Raw genomic sequence first — 20065 nt, forward strand, 5'->3', positions numbered from 1 at the left:
AGCTTTGATCAGTGGCAAATGTGTCCGCGCAAACCTTTTTCCTCCTGTCAACAACAGTTTGTCCCAAAGCAAGTAGACACTGGGTCTCAACAGCACATTTGACTTCTTCTGTCCTAATCAGCGTTGCTGCAGTCTGTGGGAGGTGTGATGACGACGTATTCGGCAATGTTGATTCGAAGATTTGGAGAAGAAGGCCGCATAGTCGAACATGCCTGCTGGATTGGTCAATATCGCTTCTGCGCTGTTTTGTGGTGTCGGGAACATCATTCGGCCGCAAACGTTCAAGGCGGCCGACGCACCGCTGTCCAGGCCCGCAAAGGTGTTACTTGTTTGCTGCTGGGTCGGTTCTGTAGCATTGGCTGTTACTCTTGCAACGGATTATCTCATCGTAAACAAAAGCCGGAATAGGAAGTGGGAGCATTGAGGATGATTTGCTTGCCTTGAGCAAAGGCTTCGATGGCTTGACCGATAAGCAGAATAAGAATTTCAGGTACCAGTACTAAGCTTTCTTTTTTAGAAACCGGGCTGGAGCGAGCTAGCATCCGATGGTACGAATACATGAAAGCAGGTCTGTTCAGAGATTCCTCCTTAAGAGTACTCCTCGTTGTCCTGGAACTACTTCGTCTTAAAGTTCCCAGGTGGTAAGATCTTTTCCTCCCAAGTAGTCGCTCTTGCCGACCGGCACACCCTTGGATCTCAAGATGTCGTAAGCCGTGGCATAATGGAAAAAGAAGTTCGGGATCACGAATTTCTGGAGGTAGCCAATTCCGGTGAACTCAGCTTCGTGTGGGCCCATCTTGACCACGCACTTCGTATCCTTTCAAGAATGCATTAGCAAGATAAAAATTCATTGATGCCCATGGGAGAACCTTTGACGTACAGGTGCCGAAAACTTCTCCTTCTTCGCAGCTCTGAGAATCTTCACGGTTGCGTCAATTCTGGCGTATAGATCAGCCAACGACTTCTCGTTGTCCTCCATTGGAGTGTTCTCTTCGCCTCCAATGCGGAAAAGGATGCCCTTGGCTGTGTCGCTGCAGGTTTGAATTTGGAAGGTCAAAGGCTTGGATTCCTCGTTAGCAGAGTCGGAGTGAGATGCTAAGTTGATCGTACCTTCATGTCGTCGACGATTCTGGCTTCGAGAAGCTCACTCTCGGACTTTCCATTGTCCTTGGCCCACTGCTCGCCCTTCTGGAGAACTCCCTTGAGATTCTCGAGGCTGCGAACCAGGATTGGGACACTGAGGTCGTAGAGTGTGAGCGACATAATGGTGGGAGGTCTTTGAGTTTGCTTCCTGAGATGTGTGGGGGATGTCGTCGGTTTATGAACTTCGCAGCTGACAATGGCGTGACAGTGGCAGCATTTGGCGGACCAGGTCAAGTGAATATATACTTCTCAGATCTTCTACCCCATACTGTAGCATCCAAGCCATTTGATTCTTTCCCCGGCTGTTCGCGTTCGAAGCTTCCCGTTCGTACTCGATGGATTTCGATCGTGCATGCCAAACTGGGTTCGAGGCCTCCACCTGAGACTCTCACCGATGTGTGATTTGTAATCAGAAATGGTCTAGCGAAGCAAATCGCCCTTCACCGATGATCAACCACAGCGGTAGTTTCACGCAATCAAGCATGAAGAGTGATCTGTAGGCAGGATTTGTGCTTCCTTCACGCTACTGTTACACAGCGACGGGCTTAGCATTCATCCGTTCTTCTCGCTGGACCGGTGAGGAGTGTTGGTGGAACATCAGTTCCACTTTAATCAGCAAAGCAGATGTTAGAAGACTTCTTGCCCTAGCGCACGGCTAGCCTTGGCGCACAGTGTTCAGCTGCTTCCGTAGACTATTTTTGTATGCAAATAGCTCTGTGACTGTATAGACCCGATTGGTAGGGCGACCAACAATCCAAACAGCCAGGACAGTCCCAATATCGCTACCACTACCAGGACCTACAGAGCAAACCGTCACACACTTTCCAAGCGCTAGAGAGGCATCCAGGGCAGCAGGCAGGCCCAGCACGCTACCTCCTTCTTAGGCTCTTCGTATATAGACTTCTACCTTCTACCTTCTACCTTCCTTTAACTAATTTATATACAATTAGCGTCGATCGGTTCTTAGCTCTTCTATATATAGTCTAGTATATAGAAGAAGTCTTTATCGAAGAGCCTAAGGACAAATATACTAAATCTATAGTACTAATCCTATATATATACAAAACAGGTAGAATAGTTTAATAACTATATACCCTAAGCAAAAGCTATACTAGAATCGTACCTAGGTATTAATATAACAAAAATTATTATCTATATAATAATCTATATATTTCTAAAGATATAGGAACAAAAATTATAAAATACTACTTTAGGATAAACGCTATACGAATAGCGTCTAGATTGCCTCTATAACGATACTACTACTACCGTTTGCTATAGGTAGAACTATACGCTAACCCTTAGAATTAGCTACTCTCTAACCTCTAAGTATATTTTATACGAGGAGAGGGCTAGCTAGCTAGCTAGCTCTAGGCGTAATCTACTAACGATCTATTCTCGCTCGAATATTTTTAGACTTTAGTTATACCTCTTTAAATCTAGTATAGTCTACAATTAATCTAATTAATCTAGACCCCCCTAAATTAAATTAGATTACTAGAACCCCTAGATTAGATTAAATTAGATTGCTTTAATAGAGGCTAGATTAGATTAGATTAGATTGCTAAATTAGCAAGAATAAGCTAAATTAAATTAGATTAAATTGCTAAGTCTATCTAATTTAGCCCTTTAGCGAAGTTTAGCCCCTAGATTAAATTGAATTGCTTTAAAAAGGGCTAGATTGAATTAGATTGCTTTAGAAAGGGGCTAGATTAAATTGAATTAGATTGCTTAGTTAGTAGGAATAAGCTAGATTAGATTAGATTGAATTGATAAGCCAATCTAGATTGCAATCCCGGCCGGATATACTTTATAGTATACTATATTGTCTTATATTCGAGTTAATAGGATTATATAACGCTAGTTATCTATAGTATAAATCTATAAGAATAATACTATAGATTTAGTATTTGAAGGTGTTAGTAAGTCGGTAAGTCGTAGATTAATTTAGTGCAACTCTAGGTACCGCTCCCGACGTAAGCAGTTTGTGCGAAGGCAGCAAAATTCTTGATTGCCGACGAGCGTACCTCTACCCTAATTCCTCGTTCTTCTTCCTACGACGAACGGATAACGACCTCTGTTGTGCTTAACGGACAAGGATAGCGCAGCCCATGACATACATAGAAGCTAGACTGAATAACGGGGAGATGAGAGAGAGAATTTCTCAATGCGTGCCTATTCGGTTCCGCACTCAATCACCTTCTCGATCTCAACAGTAGATGCATCGGCCTGTCTTTATTCAAGTCCGGCCATATCGAAGCAGTCATCGCCGGGGCGGTCTGAATCCTCCCGGTTCTCAGGCTGTTCTACGGAAGACGATATTTCCGACTGAAGCCATTAATGTACGACACGAGGAGATGATCTGCATACCTGGAAAGTACGTCCACGATGCTGCGCTGTGCCATAAGTAACAATAGATGGTATATATCGCCATCATCCTGAGCATAAACTACGTAGGTATGGCTTGTACAACAGTCAAGAATTACAGCTTCTCTCGCAGCATATCAGAATCAATACCCAGCATCAACTCGAAATGCCTTCAACCTACCTCGTCTTCGGCGCAACAGGTGGTACAGGTAAACATTTCGTTACTCAAGCTTTGAATGCTGGACATCATGTTAGAGCGCTTGTTCGTAGCTCTTCGAAGTTGGAGGGCCTCATAGGGTCGGCGAAGGCTTCGACGAGATCTGCAGGTGTTCGAGGGGAGTATTGGGGATGTGAAGCCTGAAGAAATGGATGGGTTGGTGAGAGGTAAGACGATATAGGAATGCCTAATTGAAGGCGGAAATAAGATGAGATGAGGGGGACTTTGCTGACATTACGGCGTCCTAGGCAGTGATTTCGTCGTTTGTATGCTTGGCGAGAAGGAGGTGCAGAAGACGAGGAAGATATGTGTGGAGTTTGTCAAAGACCGACTTGTGCCAAGTATGAGGAGGTGGTGAGTCGATCCCAATTCCATTTCTTTATTGGAGATATCAATTCGCTGACAAGAATCATCTCCCCAGTGGCTTCAAAGGCAGATTCCTCTACCAAGCTGGTGGCCTGACTTGTCCTCCCGGGGAGAGTCTGAGTTGGACGCTTTGGACAATCCGCAACACTATCGCCAGAGGTTTTATCGGTCAGCATGAGGATAATGAAGCTGTTATGGAGTTTTTGCATAAAGAGTGTGGGGATTTGGAGTGGATGGTGCATTTGGCGGGTATTGGTGGAGATGGAGCGACGAAAGGAAGGTTGGAGAGGAGCAAGGAGAAGTTTAGCATTGGCAATCATAGGGATTGCGCGGAGTTTAGTTTGAGAGTGATGGAGCACGATGAAGCCGTTCGGGGATGGTGGTTTAGTCGGTATGTCTGACGTGGGTGATCTCAGAGATGATACATAGCACCATCAGTGTTGTCTTATCAGCAGAGATGCTGTACACAATGGCACAGCCGTGAACATCACCGTTATTATACGGTGAACACAGACCCCTTTGGTGCCTGCCTTATGAACACAGCAGTTCATATAGCCGGACACAGCGGATAACTGCTCGGTGCGGTGGATATCCTTCGTAATGGATCGTTCTCGGTGTAGATCCCTAGGTAACTAATCTGTGTCAGTGTGTCTCGTGCATGTTCATATCGTGAACACTGTGTTCATAGACCCGGAAATTAAATACACTGTGAGTCTACATCTCTACTTATCAGTGGTGCTGGAGGAGTGTGGGTCCCTGTGACAAGGCCACAGGCGCTTGTCCTGGGCATGGCAGATGTTCGAGCTGTACGGGAGCAGGCATGATCAAGTGTGAGTGTCCAGCGAAAGGCAATGCGCAATGGCTCTTAATCGACCTGCTCCATACATGACATGTGCTGTGTCCGCGAAACAGCATAGGATGTGATGTGTAAGTCGATGCCACGCCAAGCATCGGCGAAGGACTTCAGCCCGTCGCGTCTCCTGCAAGCACTTACTGTAAACATGCAACGCGCCGCTGGGCGCAAACAACCGCCATGGCCGTCACAGAAGCGGCAGCAGGGCCAGCTCTGGGCGCGCAATCGCCTCACAAAACACCCAACAAGCAACTGATGACGCCAAACGTGGCCAATGTGGTGCTGGGCACCCTCCATATCAAGCCCTGGTATCCCTCATTCTATCCAGAAGATCTCGTAGGCGGCCGCAAGACAGAATGGCTCTACGTCTGCCAGTGGTGCTTCAAATACACGAGCGAAATCATGAAGTTTAGTGCGCATTGTGTGAGTCTACGAGGGAGTATAATGGCATGCTGGGCGGGAAAGAGCTGATACAAGTAAGAAAGTCTGCCCGTTGAAGTCCGAGGCACCACCAGGCGAGATCATCTACGAAAAGGACGACTATGTCATCCACAAGATTGACGGAGAGGAGCAGAAGGTATCATATCAAACTATACGGAGCAGATGATTGCAGCTGTTTGCCTGACAGCATATTCAGCTCTATTGCCAGAACCTCTCCCTCTTCGCCAAGCTCTTTCTCGAGACAAAGTCCGTCTTCTTCGATGCCTCGACCTTCCTCTACTACACACTTATTTTTCGCTCGCCAGATCACCCACACGGCACAGTAGCAGGCTTCTTCAGCAAAGAGAAGATGTCGTGGGACAACAACAACCTCGCATGCATCCTGGTGTTTCCGCCTTACCAACGCCGGGGCCTAGGCCAAGTGTTGATCGGCGCATCATATGTGCTGGGTCGGAAAGAAGGTCGGTTTGGTGGGCCGGAGCGGCCGCTGAGCGTGCCCGGCAAGAAAGGCTATGTCACCTACTGGAGTGCTGAGATCGCGCGATGTCTCCTCAGCCAGCCGAATAAGAAGACGCTGGGGGTCAAGGAGATTAGCGAATTGACCTGGATTATGCCTGAGGATGTTGTCGTTGCGCTGAAAGAGATGGATGTGCTTGAGAAGAGAAAGACTGCTAGTGGCAGTGTTGTGCTTAACAAGGGCAAGATTCGGAATTGGGTGGAAAGAAGCAAGGTGAAATTGGATCCGGCCGTGGACGTGGATGCTTTCATCGAGGATGAGAGCGAGCTCAGTGAGGTCATGAGCGAATGAGTCTTTGAAGAGCTGGGGAAGCCGGGCTTTGAACTCACATGATACCCTCCACGCCTGACACGATAACATGCCTTTTTGTCGCGTCAGTACGCCGGGCCCGTTCATCCGAAGACACTCGACAGCCTCGCACGTATACGCTGGTCAGCGACATCAAGCCGCCTAACGTCGATACTGATGCGTGGCCTCGAAGGCACGGCGTGTCATCTCGAATGTAATGATGTCATCCACCTCATTCGCGGTCACCTCATAGTCCAAAATGTCAGCGCAAAACATCAAGAACTGCCTCATCTCTCTAGAGTCGACCTCTGGTCCTAATGCTCCGCGCTGGAGGCTGTGGCGAGCACAGATATTGGCACACTCTGCTGCCTTCCGCTGTAAGCCTGGCAAGCCCCGCCAGGGTAGCTGCTCCAGCACGTTGTCCAACTCGAAGACCAAATTGATCAGAGCAATGTACCGAAGCCTTCCATTAATACCAAGTCCTCGAGCAACGGTGCGGTGTAAATTGAAAGCTATTTCCACCATGAAAATCAGATCACGGTAGTGCTGAGCGAAGAAGATACAGCTCAGGACTGTGCGCTGGTACCTGTCGGAGAGCTGATGAAGGCCGTACTATCACACGTCAGCACGAGCTCATAATGCTCAAAGGAATGATGTATTGTGAGCTACCTTTCTGCATGCGATCAATCCATGCAAGGCGTTCTTGAAGTTGTGTCTGTTTGCTAATCTCGAAGCAAGGCGACCTTCTTCGGCCACGTCGCCTACGTCTTCAATGCCTTCGAATGGTAGTCGCACGTCGAGCTGGTAAAGATGTCGAAGAATGTTCTCCATAACTTCTTCTGGCGTATCGGTACCAACAAGGAATGGGAGCCTTCCCTACATGGTATAATGTCAGTCTTAAGATTATGTTGTGAAAGGACCCTTCGTACCTCTGGCGTCACGATGCACACATCTTCAAAGAAAGGCACCACCTCAAAAACGATATCTCGATGAGCTCTGAACGCACGCGTCTCGGTCTGTATCACAAGATCCGCGAGTTCGCCCGTGTGATAGAGTCTGAGATGCATTAGCGAAGGCCGTGAGACCTCACTCGCAAATACTCACCTCTGCACCATGACTACGGCTGCTTCGGTACGTGAGCCCATGGCTGAAAAACTGGGGCGAAAGCTGAGGTTTGTTGGAATCGATGGAACTTGTGTAAGTGATGAACGTGGATGGCAGGTTGGGGTAGAAGGGCTTTTTATTCCATAAGCTGGCAGCAATAGAGTAAGACCGAGTTCAAGCACCGGAAGGAGTTTGACCAAGACAGTCTTGCTCTGCCACACTGAAACCGGAGCAGCTGCTTGGGATGACTTGAGAATATACTCCAGTACTTTCGAGACGGGTTTTGGATTTGTCTCTTGATGTTGTAAGACACTCGGGTGGTGAATCGTAGAGCGCGCTGGTTCCAGCCAACGGATTCTGAATGTCGGATGAAGTTGAAGAACGAGCACCATTCATACTCCATCTCGGCTAGTTAGATGGAAGCTTCCAAAGTAAGTCATTCTAAGCCCTTCGACGAAGACAATATCTCCTTTGCTTCATATCTACCTTTAAGCTCCGATGTCTCACAGTCCTCCGCACCCGGGACGCACATATGGGCCGGCTGATGAGCTCGCAGTGCCACTGCTTCACTCTGCTGAATCTTGGACCATCTTTCTTTGATCGGGTCCCTCGTATCACGGAGAACACAGTCTCGATTTCATATTCTCAGTTGCCATCCCACATCAAGACATCAGCCGTGAGGACCTTATAGCTCTCCAGAACCTTCTCAATCGCGTTCCAATCGTTACCTGCGTTTCGCAGGTCATAGACAATATCAAACGCCTTGGCAGCCGTGTTGAACTCCCTATCATTTACTTCCACGTTGTATGTGAGGTGAAAAGGGAGTCTGTCCTCGAAGTAGGCCTTTAGCCAGTTCAAAAAGTTTGGCCATGCTTCACAGTCTCTGCATGAGATGTTGGCGCGAAGCTTGGATTGGTCGTAGAACTTGCTGGTGTAGCGCCAAAAATTCAGTGGGATTGAGGAGTCGAAGTTCTCACATTCGAACTCGAAGGTGTTTTTGCAATAGTAGATTCCCGTGGCTTCTCTTCGGATGGTCTTGCATGTCCGGAGTAGCGCAGGCTGCATCCAGTTGTCCCTAGTGATTTCAATGCTCTCGGAGTTGCAAAGGGAGTACTCATAAATGAGATTTCGGATTTCGGGCGCTAATTTGGTCAAGTAACACTCTGGCGGCTCTGATGGTGAGGCCATCTCGTGAAGCCGAAGTCGATGGTTATGTTTCTCGTGATGGCCTTTCGGTCGCGTTGTGGCAAGCAGATGTGGACCAGAGATGGCTGATGGTGATGGCGGCGGATATGTTCCGAGCGATGAGTCTCGCTATTGGGTAGCCCTCTGAAGCGAAGAGCTCGAGCCTGAATGTGAGTGTGATGACAGGAGGGCAAGTGGCAAAAGAGCAAGTTGAGGCGTGGGCATTCGGAAGACTGTGATTCGGAAGGAGCCAGATGTTTCAATAATTCACTCCGTCAAAAATCTGCATGTCCACCCGCTGCGGAATGAAAAAAATTCGCAGATTCGATACATGCAGTGCGCTCGCTCAGAGTATGTTATGTCATGCTATGTATCAGTCACTAGATGATTCTTCGAAATCAAACAACAAATCAGTCAATGTCAGCGCCTTCAATCAAATTTGCGTATTGCCTCCTCATAACATTGGCTATGCCGTAGCTGGCCTGTACCACGCAATTTCGCATCTCTTCCTCAGTTCAGCTGACGAGATCGCCGCCATCGTATTCAATGCCGAACGTGTTCAGCAAGTTCTTTGCGGCTTTCTCACCGGTGGCAAAAGCACCGTGAACACAGCCGTTGGCGACCAGTGTGCAATGCTCGCCAGCGAACTGCAGTCGAGAACCCTTATGCTTCTCAAGTGCATCCATGAGCAGTCCAGGCTCGTCACCGACCTTATCGGCAGAGTAAGTCCCAAAGCCAGCGAAGGGGTCCTGCGTCCAATGCGTGGTCTCTACATTGATCAGGCGTGGCAAAGTCTTGTATGGCTCTGTGCGAAGCAGCTTGAAAAGAGGCTCAAAGAATTTGTAGATGGCTCCTTTGTCTGTCATAGCCTCGATGCGTTGCGTGAGTGGCTCGGCAATTTGCACGCACAACTCGTTGGCGGTGGTCATGATCCAGATATTGATTGTGATAGTGGCGTAATTGAGGATGTTGTCCTCTTCGGTACTGCTGCTGGAGCTGGCAGACGTCGAATAAAGCTCTTCATCGAGAGCCGGTGGCGATGGATAGTATATGAATCTGAGGACTCATTAGCAAAAGCTGTGACCGAACCCATGGTTCAATGTCGTCAAACTTACTGGTCATGATCTTTGGACCAGAAGACATCGGTGAACTCGAAAAAGACTTTTCCGAGCGCGGCATAGCCGTACTTCGACAACGCAAGCTTGGTATCATCCGGAAGAGAAGGACTGAACTCCACGAGTTCGTTGCGAAGCACGCCAAGCGGCAGGGTCGAAATGACGGCGTCTGCTTCGATGCGTGAGGAGCCGCCGTTGCCGTCGTGATACTCCAGTGCACAAGCAGTGGAGCCATCGTCGGACCATTCAATACGGTCGACAATACTGTTGAGACGAATTGTGTCGGGTTTCAGGGAGTCAGCAACCCACTTGACAATATGGTCGTAACCGCCCTTCATGTCTGTTGAAGCGTTAGTACGTCGTTGAGCGTCGGCAACACAACTGATACGCACATAGGTTGCGCTCGGTGATGAAGTATGAAAGATGCTTGGAGCTGGCAAGCTCACAGGATGTTCCAGTCCACAGCTCTACCTCTTTGACAGCCTGCGGGGCCCACAAACGCTCATCGTCGGAGATGAGCTCGTGCTGGAGCACGAATTCATGGACGAAGTCGCTCACAGATTTGTCTGGCGCATTGGGATATGTCTCATAAAACCACGCGCAGTGGTCGGCAAACTCATCGGCTACCTTCTTGGCCTTGAACTGAGCGCCGGCACGGCCTTGCTCGGTATAGTACAGTGGCATACCGTCATCGTAATAATAGTCAAGTTGTAGTTTGGAAATGAGTCTGACAAGTTTGTTCTGGGAGGTCTCGTGAAGCCACGCCGCTCCTTGATTTATCTACAAGTTAGCAAAGAGGAAACAGGGTTCCCTGGAGGTGAAGAAGCCTTTTTATCGGCCCAACGGACCCGCGCAGGTCTGCAGCTCAGTAGCAGCGGCAAGTTTGCTCATGATCACTAACCGAAGTCGCGTGTGATGCCGTGGTCGTTCCTCGTTGTGTGGATTCGCCCGCCGATGCGGTCGCGGCCTTCCAGGATGGTGACTTGGACTCCATGGCGTTGGAGGACAGACGCGGCTCGCAGTCCAGAAATGCCCGCTCCCACTACGACTACGCTGACCTTGTTCTTTTGCTCCGCTCCTGGGTTGCTAGCCGTCACAGCTAGCGCCGCGTCCATGGAGGTCGAACCGCTGGACGAGACTGAGAATGCGTTCTCACCCAGGGCGGAGCCACAATTAGACGGCTTTTTTTGCGGACTGTCCGGTATAGTGGACGTGACGTGGTATAGATGGGCCATATTGTGCTGGCAAGCTGACATTCAGCTATGGACGTGCACGGAAGAGTGTTGGGTACGCTGGTGCGTAGGGCTGTTGTGCGATACGCCGGTGGTACTGCAGAGCGAGGTTTGGGAAGGGAAGAGAAGCAAAACGACGGGATGCCAGGGCATGTTCTTATGGAGTGACGGACTGCGCGGGATGGACCGAGGGGCGATGGCATGCATCGTGACAGGGCTCAGGGGTCTATGTCACCTCCCACTGCAACGGCGGCAAACTGATATCCAAAGTATTCTCGATAACGATACTTATTTAACGTATAGCCCACCTTCTTGAGCAACCCTAAGCTCTACGGCCCTATATGGATTACATCGTCTTAAGCGTCTACTTCGTCAAGTCCGAAGAACTGCTATATAACATCGAAGCGGCTAAGCGTCTCCTTCGTCAAGTCCGAAGAACTGCCACATAAGATCGAAGCGGCCTGGTTGGTTAGATGCGCTTTGTATAAGTACCAAGCGTGCGGCGGCCTTCGCATGCCCATTTTATGCCCCTTTCCGGCTCATTCATTCACCTGTCGTTGCGAGCGAGTCGCATAGAGGACAGGGTCTATACGGTGGTCGAAAGCGGCCCTCGTTTGGCCCGAGAAGCTGCCTTCTTCCATTCATCTACTACTGCACGGCGCCAAACATACCGGCCCTCCGATAGTATGTAGATAGTGCACGTGATTGAACGTTGGGCCCGGCATGTGTCCCATGCGTGCAGCGGTCGCGTGCCCAGTTCATGCCCGTTTCCGGCTCACTCATCATTAATAATTCACCTGGAGGCTGTCGTTGAGAGCGAGCGTATCGCATCGCATCGCATCGCATAGATAAATTCGGCAATGACAGGAGTCCACGTGCTGTGCTGGGAAGAGGAGAAATGCCTGGCAGGTCTTAGGCCTGTTGGGGAAGGTGCATGCGGGACTGATAAGACCCGACGCCATGGGCTTGAACGAATGGCGGGCTCAGAAGCGACGGTCCGTGTTTATTATTAGTGCCGAGCGCTGCAATGCGCACCGCATACACACTCTGTCTCTGCTCTGCCAATCTTCCTCCCCGTTTCGGCTACAGACATACATACATACGTGAAAGAGCAGAGCCTCAGGCATCTGGATGGGGTTACAGTCGACGCCATCGAGTGACCATGCACGCTCGCTGACTGGCCGACGGTTATGGGTCGATGCGCGACACTGACACTGGCACAGCGCGGCACTGGCTGACCCGTGGCGCCTCGAGGCTGGTCGGTGCCCGCGTCTGTCTACATTAATCTGGCCTTCGCATGACTTGCGCCGAGACGTGCGGAGTGAGCTTCGCTGAAACTTATCTTCTCGCACGACTTGGCCTCTTGGCATCGTTATGGCGGAGCCGACGGGAGAGTTCCTGCCAGGAACCATACAGATGTTCGTGCAAGGCGAGAGCGGTGATCTGCGCGACCAGGAACTCACCCTCACGCCTCCGCCAACGGACAGCCCAAATGATCCGCTGAACTGGAGCTTGTGGCGCAAGTACTGGCATTCAACGCTCGTGCTGTTTGTGACGGCCTTGACAGCCGCCACCGCCAACGATGCTGGAGCTGGTGGCGATGGCATGTTGTACGAACTCGGCATCCCATACTCTGTCGCCAACACAGCCGCCGGTGTTCTGTTTCTGGCCATCGGCTTCTGGACGCTGTTGGCGAGCCCTATGCCTTGGCTCTATGGCCGACGCATCCAGTATCTAGTCTGTTTGTTATGGGGCGTGGTGGGATCGATCTGGTTCGCGAGAATTCAGAACAGACAGGATTCCATTTGGAACCAAATGTTTGTCGGCGCCTCCGAGAGTTGTGCAGAAGCGCTGGTTCAGCTTTCGCTGTCCGACTTGTTCTTCCAGCATCAACGTGGTACTGTCTTGGGCATTTACATCCTTGCGACATCCATTGGAACATTTCTTGGTCCACTTGTAGCTGGCTACATTGCCATTGATAGCTGGAGATGGATTGGTTGGACGGGCGCCCTAATTTGTGGTGGAACAATGATCGTCTTCTATTTCGGACTCGAAGAAACGTCCTTTCATCGCGAAGCAATTCTTGGACAGCATGCTGGCAATCCGTCGGCCTCTCAGACCCTTGACAATGACGAAAAGACAACCGGGTCACAGGACCAGAACGATACTGACGCCAGAGAATCGACCGATAGCGAGGCAATGCGGTTTACGGACAAGAAGAAGACGTACTGGCAACGCATTGCTCTGATTACCCCCGCGCCGAATATGCTTGGCACCGGACTCAAGCAGTATTTTTATCGTCTTTACCACACCCTCCGAGTCTTCCTCTTCCCGGCAGTCCTGTATTCTGGACTTCAGTGGGGAGCTCAGGATGCCTGGCTGTCGTTCTATCTCACTGTAGAAGAAGACAATTACTACGATCCCCCCTGGAACTACTCCAACCAGGCCGTCGCCATCATGAATATCCCAACCCTCATCGGCGCAACAATGGGCTGTATCTATGGTGGCTACTTTTCTGACATTTTCGTTGGGTGGATGGCCAAAAGACGAGGTGGCATCTCCGAAGCCGAGGACCGCTTGTGGTTGATGTTCCTCTCCGCCATCATCAACCCTGCTGGTCTGATACTGTTTGGAGTTGGCTCGGGGAAGGGCTGGAGCTGGCCCGCTCCGTATGTTGGTCTCGCTATGACTGGCTTCGGCTTTGGTTGTGCTGGCGACCTGTCTATGGCCTATCTCATGGACGCATATCCTGACATGGTTCTGGAGGGTATGGTTGGCGTTGCCGTGATCAACAACACTCTCGCCTGTATCTTCACATTCACGTGCAGCTACTGGATCGATGCTTCCGGTCTCAGCAACACCTTCATCGCAATTGGAGTCTTGTCGTTCTTCTTTCATCTGCTGACCATCCCTATGATGGTTTGGGGGAAGGCTTGCAGGCGTTGGACGTACAAGGGATATCAAAGGTTCTTGTACTTGCGAGACGGGGAACAGTGACTCTTGGAAAACGATCATCTGAGGTATTTGAATTTCAAGGGAGGTATACGCACAGAACCATGACTAGCTTACCCACATGTGGCATAACCATTTGAATCAATCATGATCTGCAACCCTCTACATCAGTGCTTTCAAAGTGGTATCGCCATGCAGAACTCCGCAACCCCTGCGCCAAGTGTAGATCAACCACAATTTCCAAGACAAGTGGTATCAGTGTCTTCCACCATCTCTTAAGCGCCTACTTCAACCTCGCCACGCCTGTTACCTCTCCGATGGCTATTCGAAACGGCACCCGGACGGTTCAGCGTGTATTTGGCGAACGCACGTGCTAGGGCCTTTTTGCAAGACACCTTCTGAGAACCGACAAAGGAGTCAACAGCTACTGCTATCGCTCGATCGATGTCGGTAGAGTTGCAGTATTCCGAGAGGCGCATCTTTGCGAAAGACTCAGAGATACGGAGAATGCTTTCAAGATGACGGACCTGTCGTTGGGGTCAGTGGGATGCAGCGTGCTGCCTCGTGAACGTGAACTTACTGTAATCGGGTATGCTCCAGTGGCAAGCGATTCTCGTCGCATGTCAGCGAACAGGCGCGCAATCTTGTCCTGGTCGATTTGATAAAGCTTGGGTCGACAGTGTTCACGGGCGTAAAGAATGTACTTCCTTAGAAGCTCTTGCGGTATTTCTGTCTTGGGTCGCGTGCCTGGCGCTTCTCCATCGAGGTCCATGCCCTCCTGTGTTTCAGCTTCGGCACCCAAGGAGGAGTTCATGACTGGATGTGCCCGTCCATGTGAGTTGACAACGAAAGAAGCCAGTCGCTCATCCTCGGCTGGATCGACAGTATCTCGAACAACGCAGAGAATGTCGAAACGGGACAAGATAGGCTCAGTAAGTTCAACGTTCTGGCTGAAGGGTACAGTGCCATTGTAGCGGCCACCGATCGGATTTGCAGCTGCGATGACTGCACAGCGAGCCTGCAGGGTTGTGACAATACCGGCCTTTGAAATAGAAATGGTCTGCTGCTCCATAGCCTCGTGAATCGAAGTTCGATCCTGGTCATTCATCTTGTCGAATTCGTCAATGAGACAAGTGCCCTTGTCGGCAAGTACAAGCGCACCACCTTCCAGAGTCCATTCTGCGGTGAGTGGGTCACGTCGTACAGAAGCCGTAAGACCGACAGCAGAGGCGCCTTGCCCAGTTGCGAAGACAGCTCGATGGGCAGTGTTCTCGATATACTTCAGGACTTGTGACTTGGCTGTTCCTGGATCACCAAGCAGCAGAATGTTGATGTCTCCACGGATCGAGTGTCGACCTTGAGCCTCTTTGGCAACGCCGCCAAACAGGGACAAAGCAACAGCAGTCTTGATGTCTGTATGGCCATAGATGGAAGGCGCGATAGAGCTGATGACCTTGTCGACGATCTTCGGGTCCTTGCTCAATCGACGAATCTCAGCTTCGTCTTCGTCTGTCAGCCGGAAGCCTGCGAGCTGGTCGTGCGTCTTCACAACGTAGTTAGCTTCCAGAATGGTGGCAAAGACAGGAAAGCCATTCTTGTTGTTCAGCTGGGCATCGTAGTTGTTGCGGTAAACTCCCGTGATTTCGACTTCCTCTCCAGGCTTAGCCGAGTCAATGAGATCCCAGAGCAGGATCACTTCTCGATGTCTGGGCAACCGACCAGCCGGGACTGTACCAGGCGACTCTTGGAGAGTAAGCTTCTGGTAGTTTCGATACACAGTCTTTTCACTGTTTAATGCGAAAGGACCACGAGACTGGCAGTTCTGGCAGAACGAAAGCTTGACTTCTGCATTACTGTCCTGTGGATATGGGCCAAGGGTGATGCCACATTTCATGCAGTCAAACTTGACGTACTTGAGCTGTGGGAAGACGCCTGTTCTCCTGGTGACTACTCCGCTGACTCTAAGCAGGCAATTCAAGTGGCTCTGACGAAGTTGACGCAAAGTATAAGAAATTGGTAGATTTGTGATCCGGACGTGCAGCTCGGAGTGAATGCGCTCATAATCTGGGTAGTGATAGAGTGCAACTTCCAGCGCTACCGCGTCAAAGATGGGTAGGATTGAGGAAGGCACGTTGACCAGGAAGTACGCCAGAGTTGGCTTGGATTGCGAAAGATGGTCCCAGTCGACTTCCAGTGATTCGGCATTGACCTCTCCAAGCGTTCGGATGCGCACACCATAAACCGAAGTCCCTGCAGAATCGGTATATTCTGTGAGGAAGGCTTTGAATTCGCGTGCGATTGTCTTATGCACGGCGGGCAGAGTGACCCAATCGGTCAAACTGGCAGCCTTGACATCTTGAAGCGCTTCGAGGGACAACTCCTCAGCCATGATATCCTCGTGCATGTCGATGTCGTCCGGCTCTTCGTCGAATCTGTGTCGCCGCCTTCGTGGCTGGCGAGTTAGATCTGTGACATCCTCTTCTTCGTCCGGCAGGAAAGCGCCAGGGACTCTGCGCTCTCGTGCCAATTCGCGATCGCGTCGGTTCAAGCGTGCTTCGAGCTGTCTCCTGGCTGCCGCATCCATCTGATCGTACTCGCCTTCATCGTCGAGGTCTGCGCCTTGGTATGCTGCATCATCTGTTCTGTCGTAATCACGGTCGAAGTTGTCGCCGAACAAGTCAATTCCTGCATCGTCCTCTGCCATCTCGTCGGCATCGTCAATGTCCTGAATGAGATCTTCCTCAGGGTCAAGGTTGTCATCTTCCTCGATATCGTCGTTATTCGGGAAGACGGGTGGAGAGGATGCCGGTGCTATCCAAGATCAGCATGATGACGACTCCAAACCTTGCATACCATACTCACGGCTCGACGGTGGTGCTCCCGAGGACGACGGCATATCATCCTCCTGATCCCTTCCACGCTTTCTGCCGCCCGCAGTGGGTCGACCGCGATTTGCTGCTGACATGTTTGGGCGGAGAGGTGGTGAGCTGCAGATGGTCAGAGGAGAGAATTGCAAGCAAATTGGACTGTTTTACCTCATGTCTGTATTGTAGTAGTGTGTTGGCAGAGTGATGGAAGTGCTGGAGACAAAACGCTGCTCCACGACGCGTTTCGCGCTTCGACGCGTGACGGATGTTCCCGTATCAGCGCGTAAAGTGGTCTTGGCATTGGTTCCGCATCGTCTTTCCACTTCATGCTCACCTGACGACACAAAGATGCACAACAGACGCCATTCGCTCCAGACCTAAGTTCTAGCACACGCCTCCTCGAGCATACGCGTCGTTGCCATGGCTGGTGGAAAGGATGTCTGAAAGTCGCATTTGGTGACACTTCTATTAATTTAATGCGCCTCCACTAAGCACTTCTGTGCCATGGATGTGAATCTACAACACTTCCTGTTCGGAAGAAATATCGCCAACTCCGCGCTATGCTCATCAAAGTGGACATCATGCAATCCTAGAGCTCGTGAATCATAACAACCATAATCACAAATGCGCAGCGCCGGTCACCTTCTCGGTCTGTGCCCGAGCAAATTGAGCAGCCATGCCCAAGACTCCAGCATATCCGCCACCGCCTTGCGCATCAGCCTCGTCGCCATCCGAGTCGCTTTCCAGAGGTGCAGCACCAGGTGCATCAGCAAACTCCTGGAGGTCGCTGTCCTGCGCCATGAGACGGCTGTCACTGACGGCAGGCAATGGCGATTTCTCGGTCGTCCCCTTGTTGCCTTCTTCAGCGAGCTCTTTGGGAGGTCTGAGTCGAGACGTGATGGGCGCTTGCCTGGGAGAGCGAATCATAGATGGACTTGCATGGCGGTCAAGATATTCTGATCGCTTTATCGAGCCTGGCCTCGCGCGGGCCTGAGCTGGTGTTACGAAGGTGTCCGGCTCCTCTACAATGCCAGGAATGCCTCCTGGCCAAGTCGGCGGTGGCTGCCAGCTCTGTGGTCGGCGAACTCCAGGTCGATGATTGTGATGACTATAGTACTGCATGAAGTTTTGCAACGATGCTGCCATTTTGTCATCTTTCAGCCCGTAGTAGTCGTCGCGTAGGCCGTCGGGCTCCTGGAGCAGCGCGGTTGGGTCCTCTGCATTTGGATCCTTCTTGAAATTGAAGTAAGCAAAATTGCACTGGAAGCCGATGCCCTCAATATGCACAGTCTGCTCGCGAAAGAAATCGATGATGCGCTCGCAGTTTCTGCCTGAATTACGCCACATGATCCAGGGCGCGACGATCAAGCTCAGAACCTCTTCAGTGAAGATCATGATTTTGAGCTTGTACATGGAGGAAAATTCGGCGCGCACTTCGTCGCTGTGCAAGCGCTCCTTCCAGTGTGCAGGCATGTAGTGCGTGTACAGCAACACCTCTTTAAGGTGAAGGACTGGATCATGCACATCATGTTCTTCAGGTAACATGCCGTGCGCTACACCCCAGATCGTGGCCATGAGTCCGAGATAGAACACAGCCGTCCTCCCTGGGGTGATTTCAAAGCCAAGGAACAGCTCCGGGTCGAATAGCGTGCAAAGTGTGAGCACAGCCGCTACAGCACCAGATACGAAGGCAACAAAACGGCACAGCTGATCCATCTTGTCTTTTGGGAATTGTTTGAGGTACTCCGATGCAAAAGGTCCAGCTTGCCGCAGCCTCCTCTCAAATAGATGTCTCAGCTCATTGAACTCTCGTATCTTCCACTCTGCATACGGCGTGAAAGATCTCGTGCTTGCTCGAGCAGGACTCCTCGTGAACTCTGTGTAATACTTGAAGAAGTAGATGAGGCAATTGTAGCCAACATTGAAAGGCGCCAAGGCAATGCTGAATACAGCTGCCGCCCGCAAGCGAGCCCTGAGCGCGCCCACAAGAGCACTGCGATTCTTAACATCCAGGCAGGAAGCTCGAATGTTGCCTGTCTCAGTGAAAATGAAGTTGGTCAGGACAGTGTTGAAGCACCATTCCAAACTCTTCGAGTAGAATTGCCGGGTACCGAGGAACGGAATTGGTAAGGTAAAGTCTAGTAGGTCTTTGTTGTACATGGCGACGTAGTAATTGTCTTGTCGCATAAGTCGATTGGCAATGCTCTCGGCATTGAGTCGCTGCTGCGGTTTGCCATAGTCGACATATTTCCGTGCTTGCTCCGAGAGGTTGTTGGTGGCAGTGGACACATGAGCGTTCTGGACTTTCACGAGGCCATCGACAACTCGCTTCCAAGAGACGGTCTGAATATCCTGGTCGCTAATACCGAGAACGTGGAGGTAGAAGTCGTGCATTCTGAATAGCCTTCGGATGTCGCGTGCATACGTAATCTGCTTGTACAGCCAATAGAGTACGAAGAAGAAGAGTGAAGCATTTTTGAACCACGACGCCTTCGACATGCATTTCGGGATGACAACGTCTTTTGACGATTTGCTGCCCGGTATTGATGAATAGTCGACGCACGTGGTGAGGAAGATGGCAAAGCTGAACACAAATAGTTGTGTCAATGACTCTAGTGCTCTGGACAACAGGATTGACCACACGCCATGTTCGACATAGTAATGGTATACTTCCAGGAGGAACGAGTCCAAGCTGGGAGCATTAGTAAACAACCACATGGCATCGGCCTCGGGATTAGCTTTGGGCGCTGGTGCACCTTGGACTGGGGTCCGTGAAGGTCTTGAAGGCTGCCTCGACGAGCGCGGCGCTCTTGACGCATACAGACCTTCCTGGGCTGTCTTCCACTGCTCATTGGCCTTGGCATATTTCCTATTCATTTGTCTGGTGGCGACCATCTCACTGGGTCCCGCTTTCCCTCTTGGCTCAAGTAATAACGATTCTGGCACATCCTCATCTTCCACTGCTCTTCGCCTCCCTGATGTAGCCTGGCCTTTCGGTCTGGAGTGCATCGCCAGCGGTGACTGCGCCTCGGGACTCTGTCCAGGATCTGTAGGCGTGGGCTGCTCGCCATCTAGCAAGAACGCCTCGGGATCATCCTCGTCTTCATGAAAGCGATCGTGGTCGTCGTAGGGATGTCGCTGCGCCTCTACATCTCCGCGTCGGGCACTCTCTCTCCTTGCGCCATCGTAGAAGGAGACATCGCCTTCGGCCACAGGCAGAAAGCGCGAGAGCACACGCGACGCCATCATGTTCGTATTGTCCATGTTGAGAGAATCTCAGAAGGAAGCTCTCGCCTACTGAAGGGCAGGTATTCGCTGGTTGTGGGGCATTAATCAGGCAGGTAGCGGGCAAACGTGTAGCTATGCGTGGCTTTGTGATCGGGCGGACGTCCGTGGGTTTATTGCTGCGAGTGAGCTA

At 50.9% G+C, this 20065-nt stretch overlaps 9 protein-coding genes across 9 annotated transcripts; 3 read left to right on the top strand and 6 right to left on the bottom strand.

Annotated features, from left to right (window-relative positions):
* Window positions 1-462: 462 nt before the first annotated feature.
* MYCFIDRAFT_86443 (uncharacterized protein) lies at window positions 463-1338 on the bottom strand. Its single transcript, XM_007930159.1, has 3 exons — window positions 1111-1338; window positions 881-1060; window positions 463-817 (listed from the first exon to the last, which is right to left on the bottom strand). The coding sequence occupies exons 1-3, from the start codon at window positions 1261-1263 to the stop codon at window positions 626-628; spliced, it is 525 nt and encodes a 174-aa protein (XP_007928350.1). The 5' UTR covers window positions 1264-1338; the 3' UTR covers window positions 463-625.
* Window positions 1339-3676: 2338 nt separating this feature from the next.
* MYCFIDRAFT_76977 (uncharacterized protein) lies at window positions 3677-5020 on the top strand (the record flags this gene model as incomplete). Its single annotated transcript, XM_007929888.1, has 5 exons — window positions 3677-3719; window positions 3976-4081; window positions 4149-4484; window positions 4867-4923; window positions 5006-5020. Coding segments are annotated over 5 exons (557 nt in total), but the record flags the coding sequence as incomplete, so codon positions are not given.
* A 106-nt stretch (window positions 5021-5126) lies between these two features.
* Window positions 5127-6195, top strand: MYCFIDRAFT_189326 (uncharacterized protein; the record flags this gene model as incomplete). Its single annotated transcript, XM_007930160.1, has 3 exons — window positions 5127-5323; window positions 5424-5523; window positions 5584-6195. The coding sequence occupies 3 exons, from the start codon at window positions 5127-5129 to the stop codon at window positions 6193-6195; spliced, it is 909 nt and encodes a 302-aa protein (XP_007928351.1).
* Window positions 6196-6354: 159 nt separating this feature from the next.
* MYCFIDRAFT_76979 (uncharacterized protein) lies at window positions 6355-7337 on the bottom strand (the record flags this gene model as incomplete). Its single annotated transcript, XM_007929889.1, has 4 exons — window positions 6355-6804; window positions 6862-7068; window positions 7122-7188; window positions 7297-7337. 4 exons carry the CDS (start codon window positions 7335-7337, stop codon window positions 6355-6357), a joined length of 765 nt encoding a protein of 254 aa, XP_007928080.1.
* A 604-nt stretch (window positions 7338-7941) lies between these two features.
* On the bottom strand, window positions 7942-8484 carry MYCFIDRAFT_76980 (uncharacterized protein; the record flags this gene model as incomplete). The annotated part of the gene is made up of 1 exon (XM_007929890.1): window positions 7942-8484. The coding sequence occupies one exon, from the start codon at window positions 8482-8484 to the stop codon at window positions 7942-7944; it is 543 nt and encodes a 180-aa protein (XP_007928081.1).
* A 512-nt stretch (window positions 8485-8996) lies between these two features.
* MYCFIDRAFT_86444 (uncharacterized protein) lies at window positions 8997-10928 on the bottom strand (the record flags this gene model as incomplete). The annotated part of the gene is made up of 4 exons (XM_007930161.1): window positions 10498-10928; window positions 9989-10366; window positions 9597-9936; window positions 8997-9537 (listed from the first exon to the last, which is right to left on the bottom strand). The coding sequence occupies exons 1-4, from the start codon at window positions 10850-10852 to the stop codon at window positions 8997-8999; spliced, it is 1614 nt and encodes a 537-aa protein (XP_007928352.1). The 5' UTR covers window positions 10853-10928.
* Window positions 10929-12202: 1274 nt separating this feature from the next.
* Window positions 12203-13825, top strand: MYCFIDRAFT_26224 (uncharacterized protein; the record flags this gene model as incomplete). The annotated part of the gene is made up of 1 exon (XM_007929707.1): window positions 12203-13825. One exon carries the CDS (start codon window positions 12203-12205, stop codon window positions 13823-13825), a length of 1623 nt encoding a protein of 540 aa, XP_007927898.1.
* A 131-nt stretch (window positions 13826-13956) lies between these two features.
* Window positions 13957-16745, bottom strand: MYCFIDRAFT_189328 (uncharacterized protein; the record flags this gene model as incomplete). Its single annotated transcript, XM_007930162.1, has 4 exons — window positions 13957-13991; window positions 14091-14307; window positions 14361-16516; window positions 16643-16745. The coding sequence occupies 4 exons, from the start codon at window positions 16743-16745 to the stop codon at window positions 13957-13959; spliced, it is 2511 nt and encodes an 836-aa protein (XP_007928353.1).
* A 943-nt stretch (window positions 16746-17688) lies between these two features.
* On the bottom strand, window positions 17689-19383 carry MYCFIDRAFT_10877 (uncharacterized protein; the record flags this gene model as incomplete). Its single annotated transcript, XM_007929690.1, has 1 exon — window positions 17689-19383. A coding segment is annotated over one exon (1695 nt), but the record flags the coding sequence as incomplete, so codon positions are not given.
* Between the last annotated feature and the right edge of the window lie 682 nt (window positions 19384-20065).

The sequence above is a fragment of the Pseudocercospora fijiensis genome (genome assembly GCF_000340215.1).
Source record: "Pseudocercospora fijiensis CIRAD86 unplaced genomic scaffold MYCFIscaffold_6, whole genome shotgun sequence".
In the NCBI taxonomy this organism is placed as follows: Eukaryota; Fungi; Ascomycota; class Dothideomycetes; order Mycosphaerellales; family Mycosphaerellaceae; genus Pseudocercospora; species Pseudocercospora fijiensis.

Coding starts and splice junctions, on each gene's coding strand:
- MYCFIDRAFT_86443 (XM_007930159.1), bottom strand. CDS start 1,263: ATGTCGCTCACACTCTACGACCTCAGTGTCCCAATCCTGGTTCGCAGC. Junction 1,061..1,110: donor GAATCGTCGACGACATGAAG/GTACGATCAACT, acceptor GAGGAATCCAAG/CCTTTGACCTTCCAAATTCA. Junction 818..880: donor AGGAGAAGTTTTCGGCACCT/GTACGTCAAAGG, acceptor CATTCTTGAAAG/GATACGAAGTGCGTGGTCAA.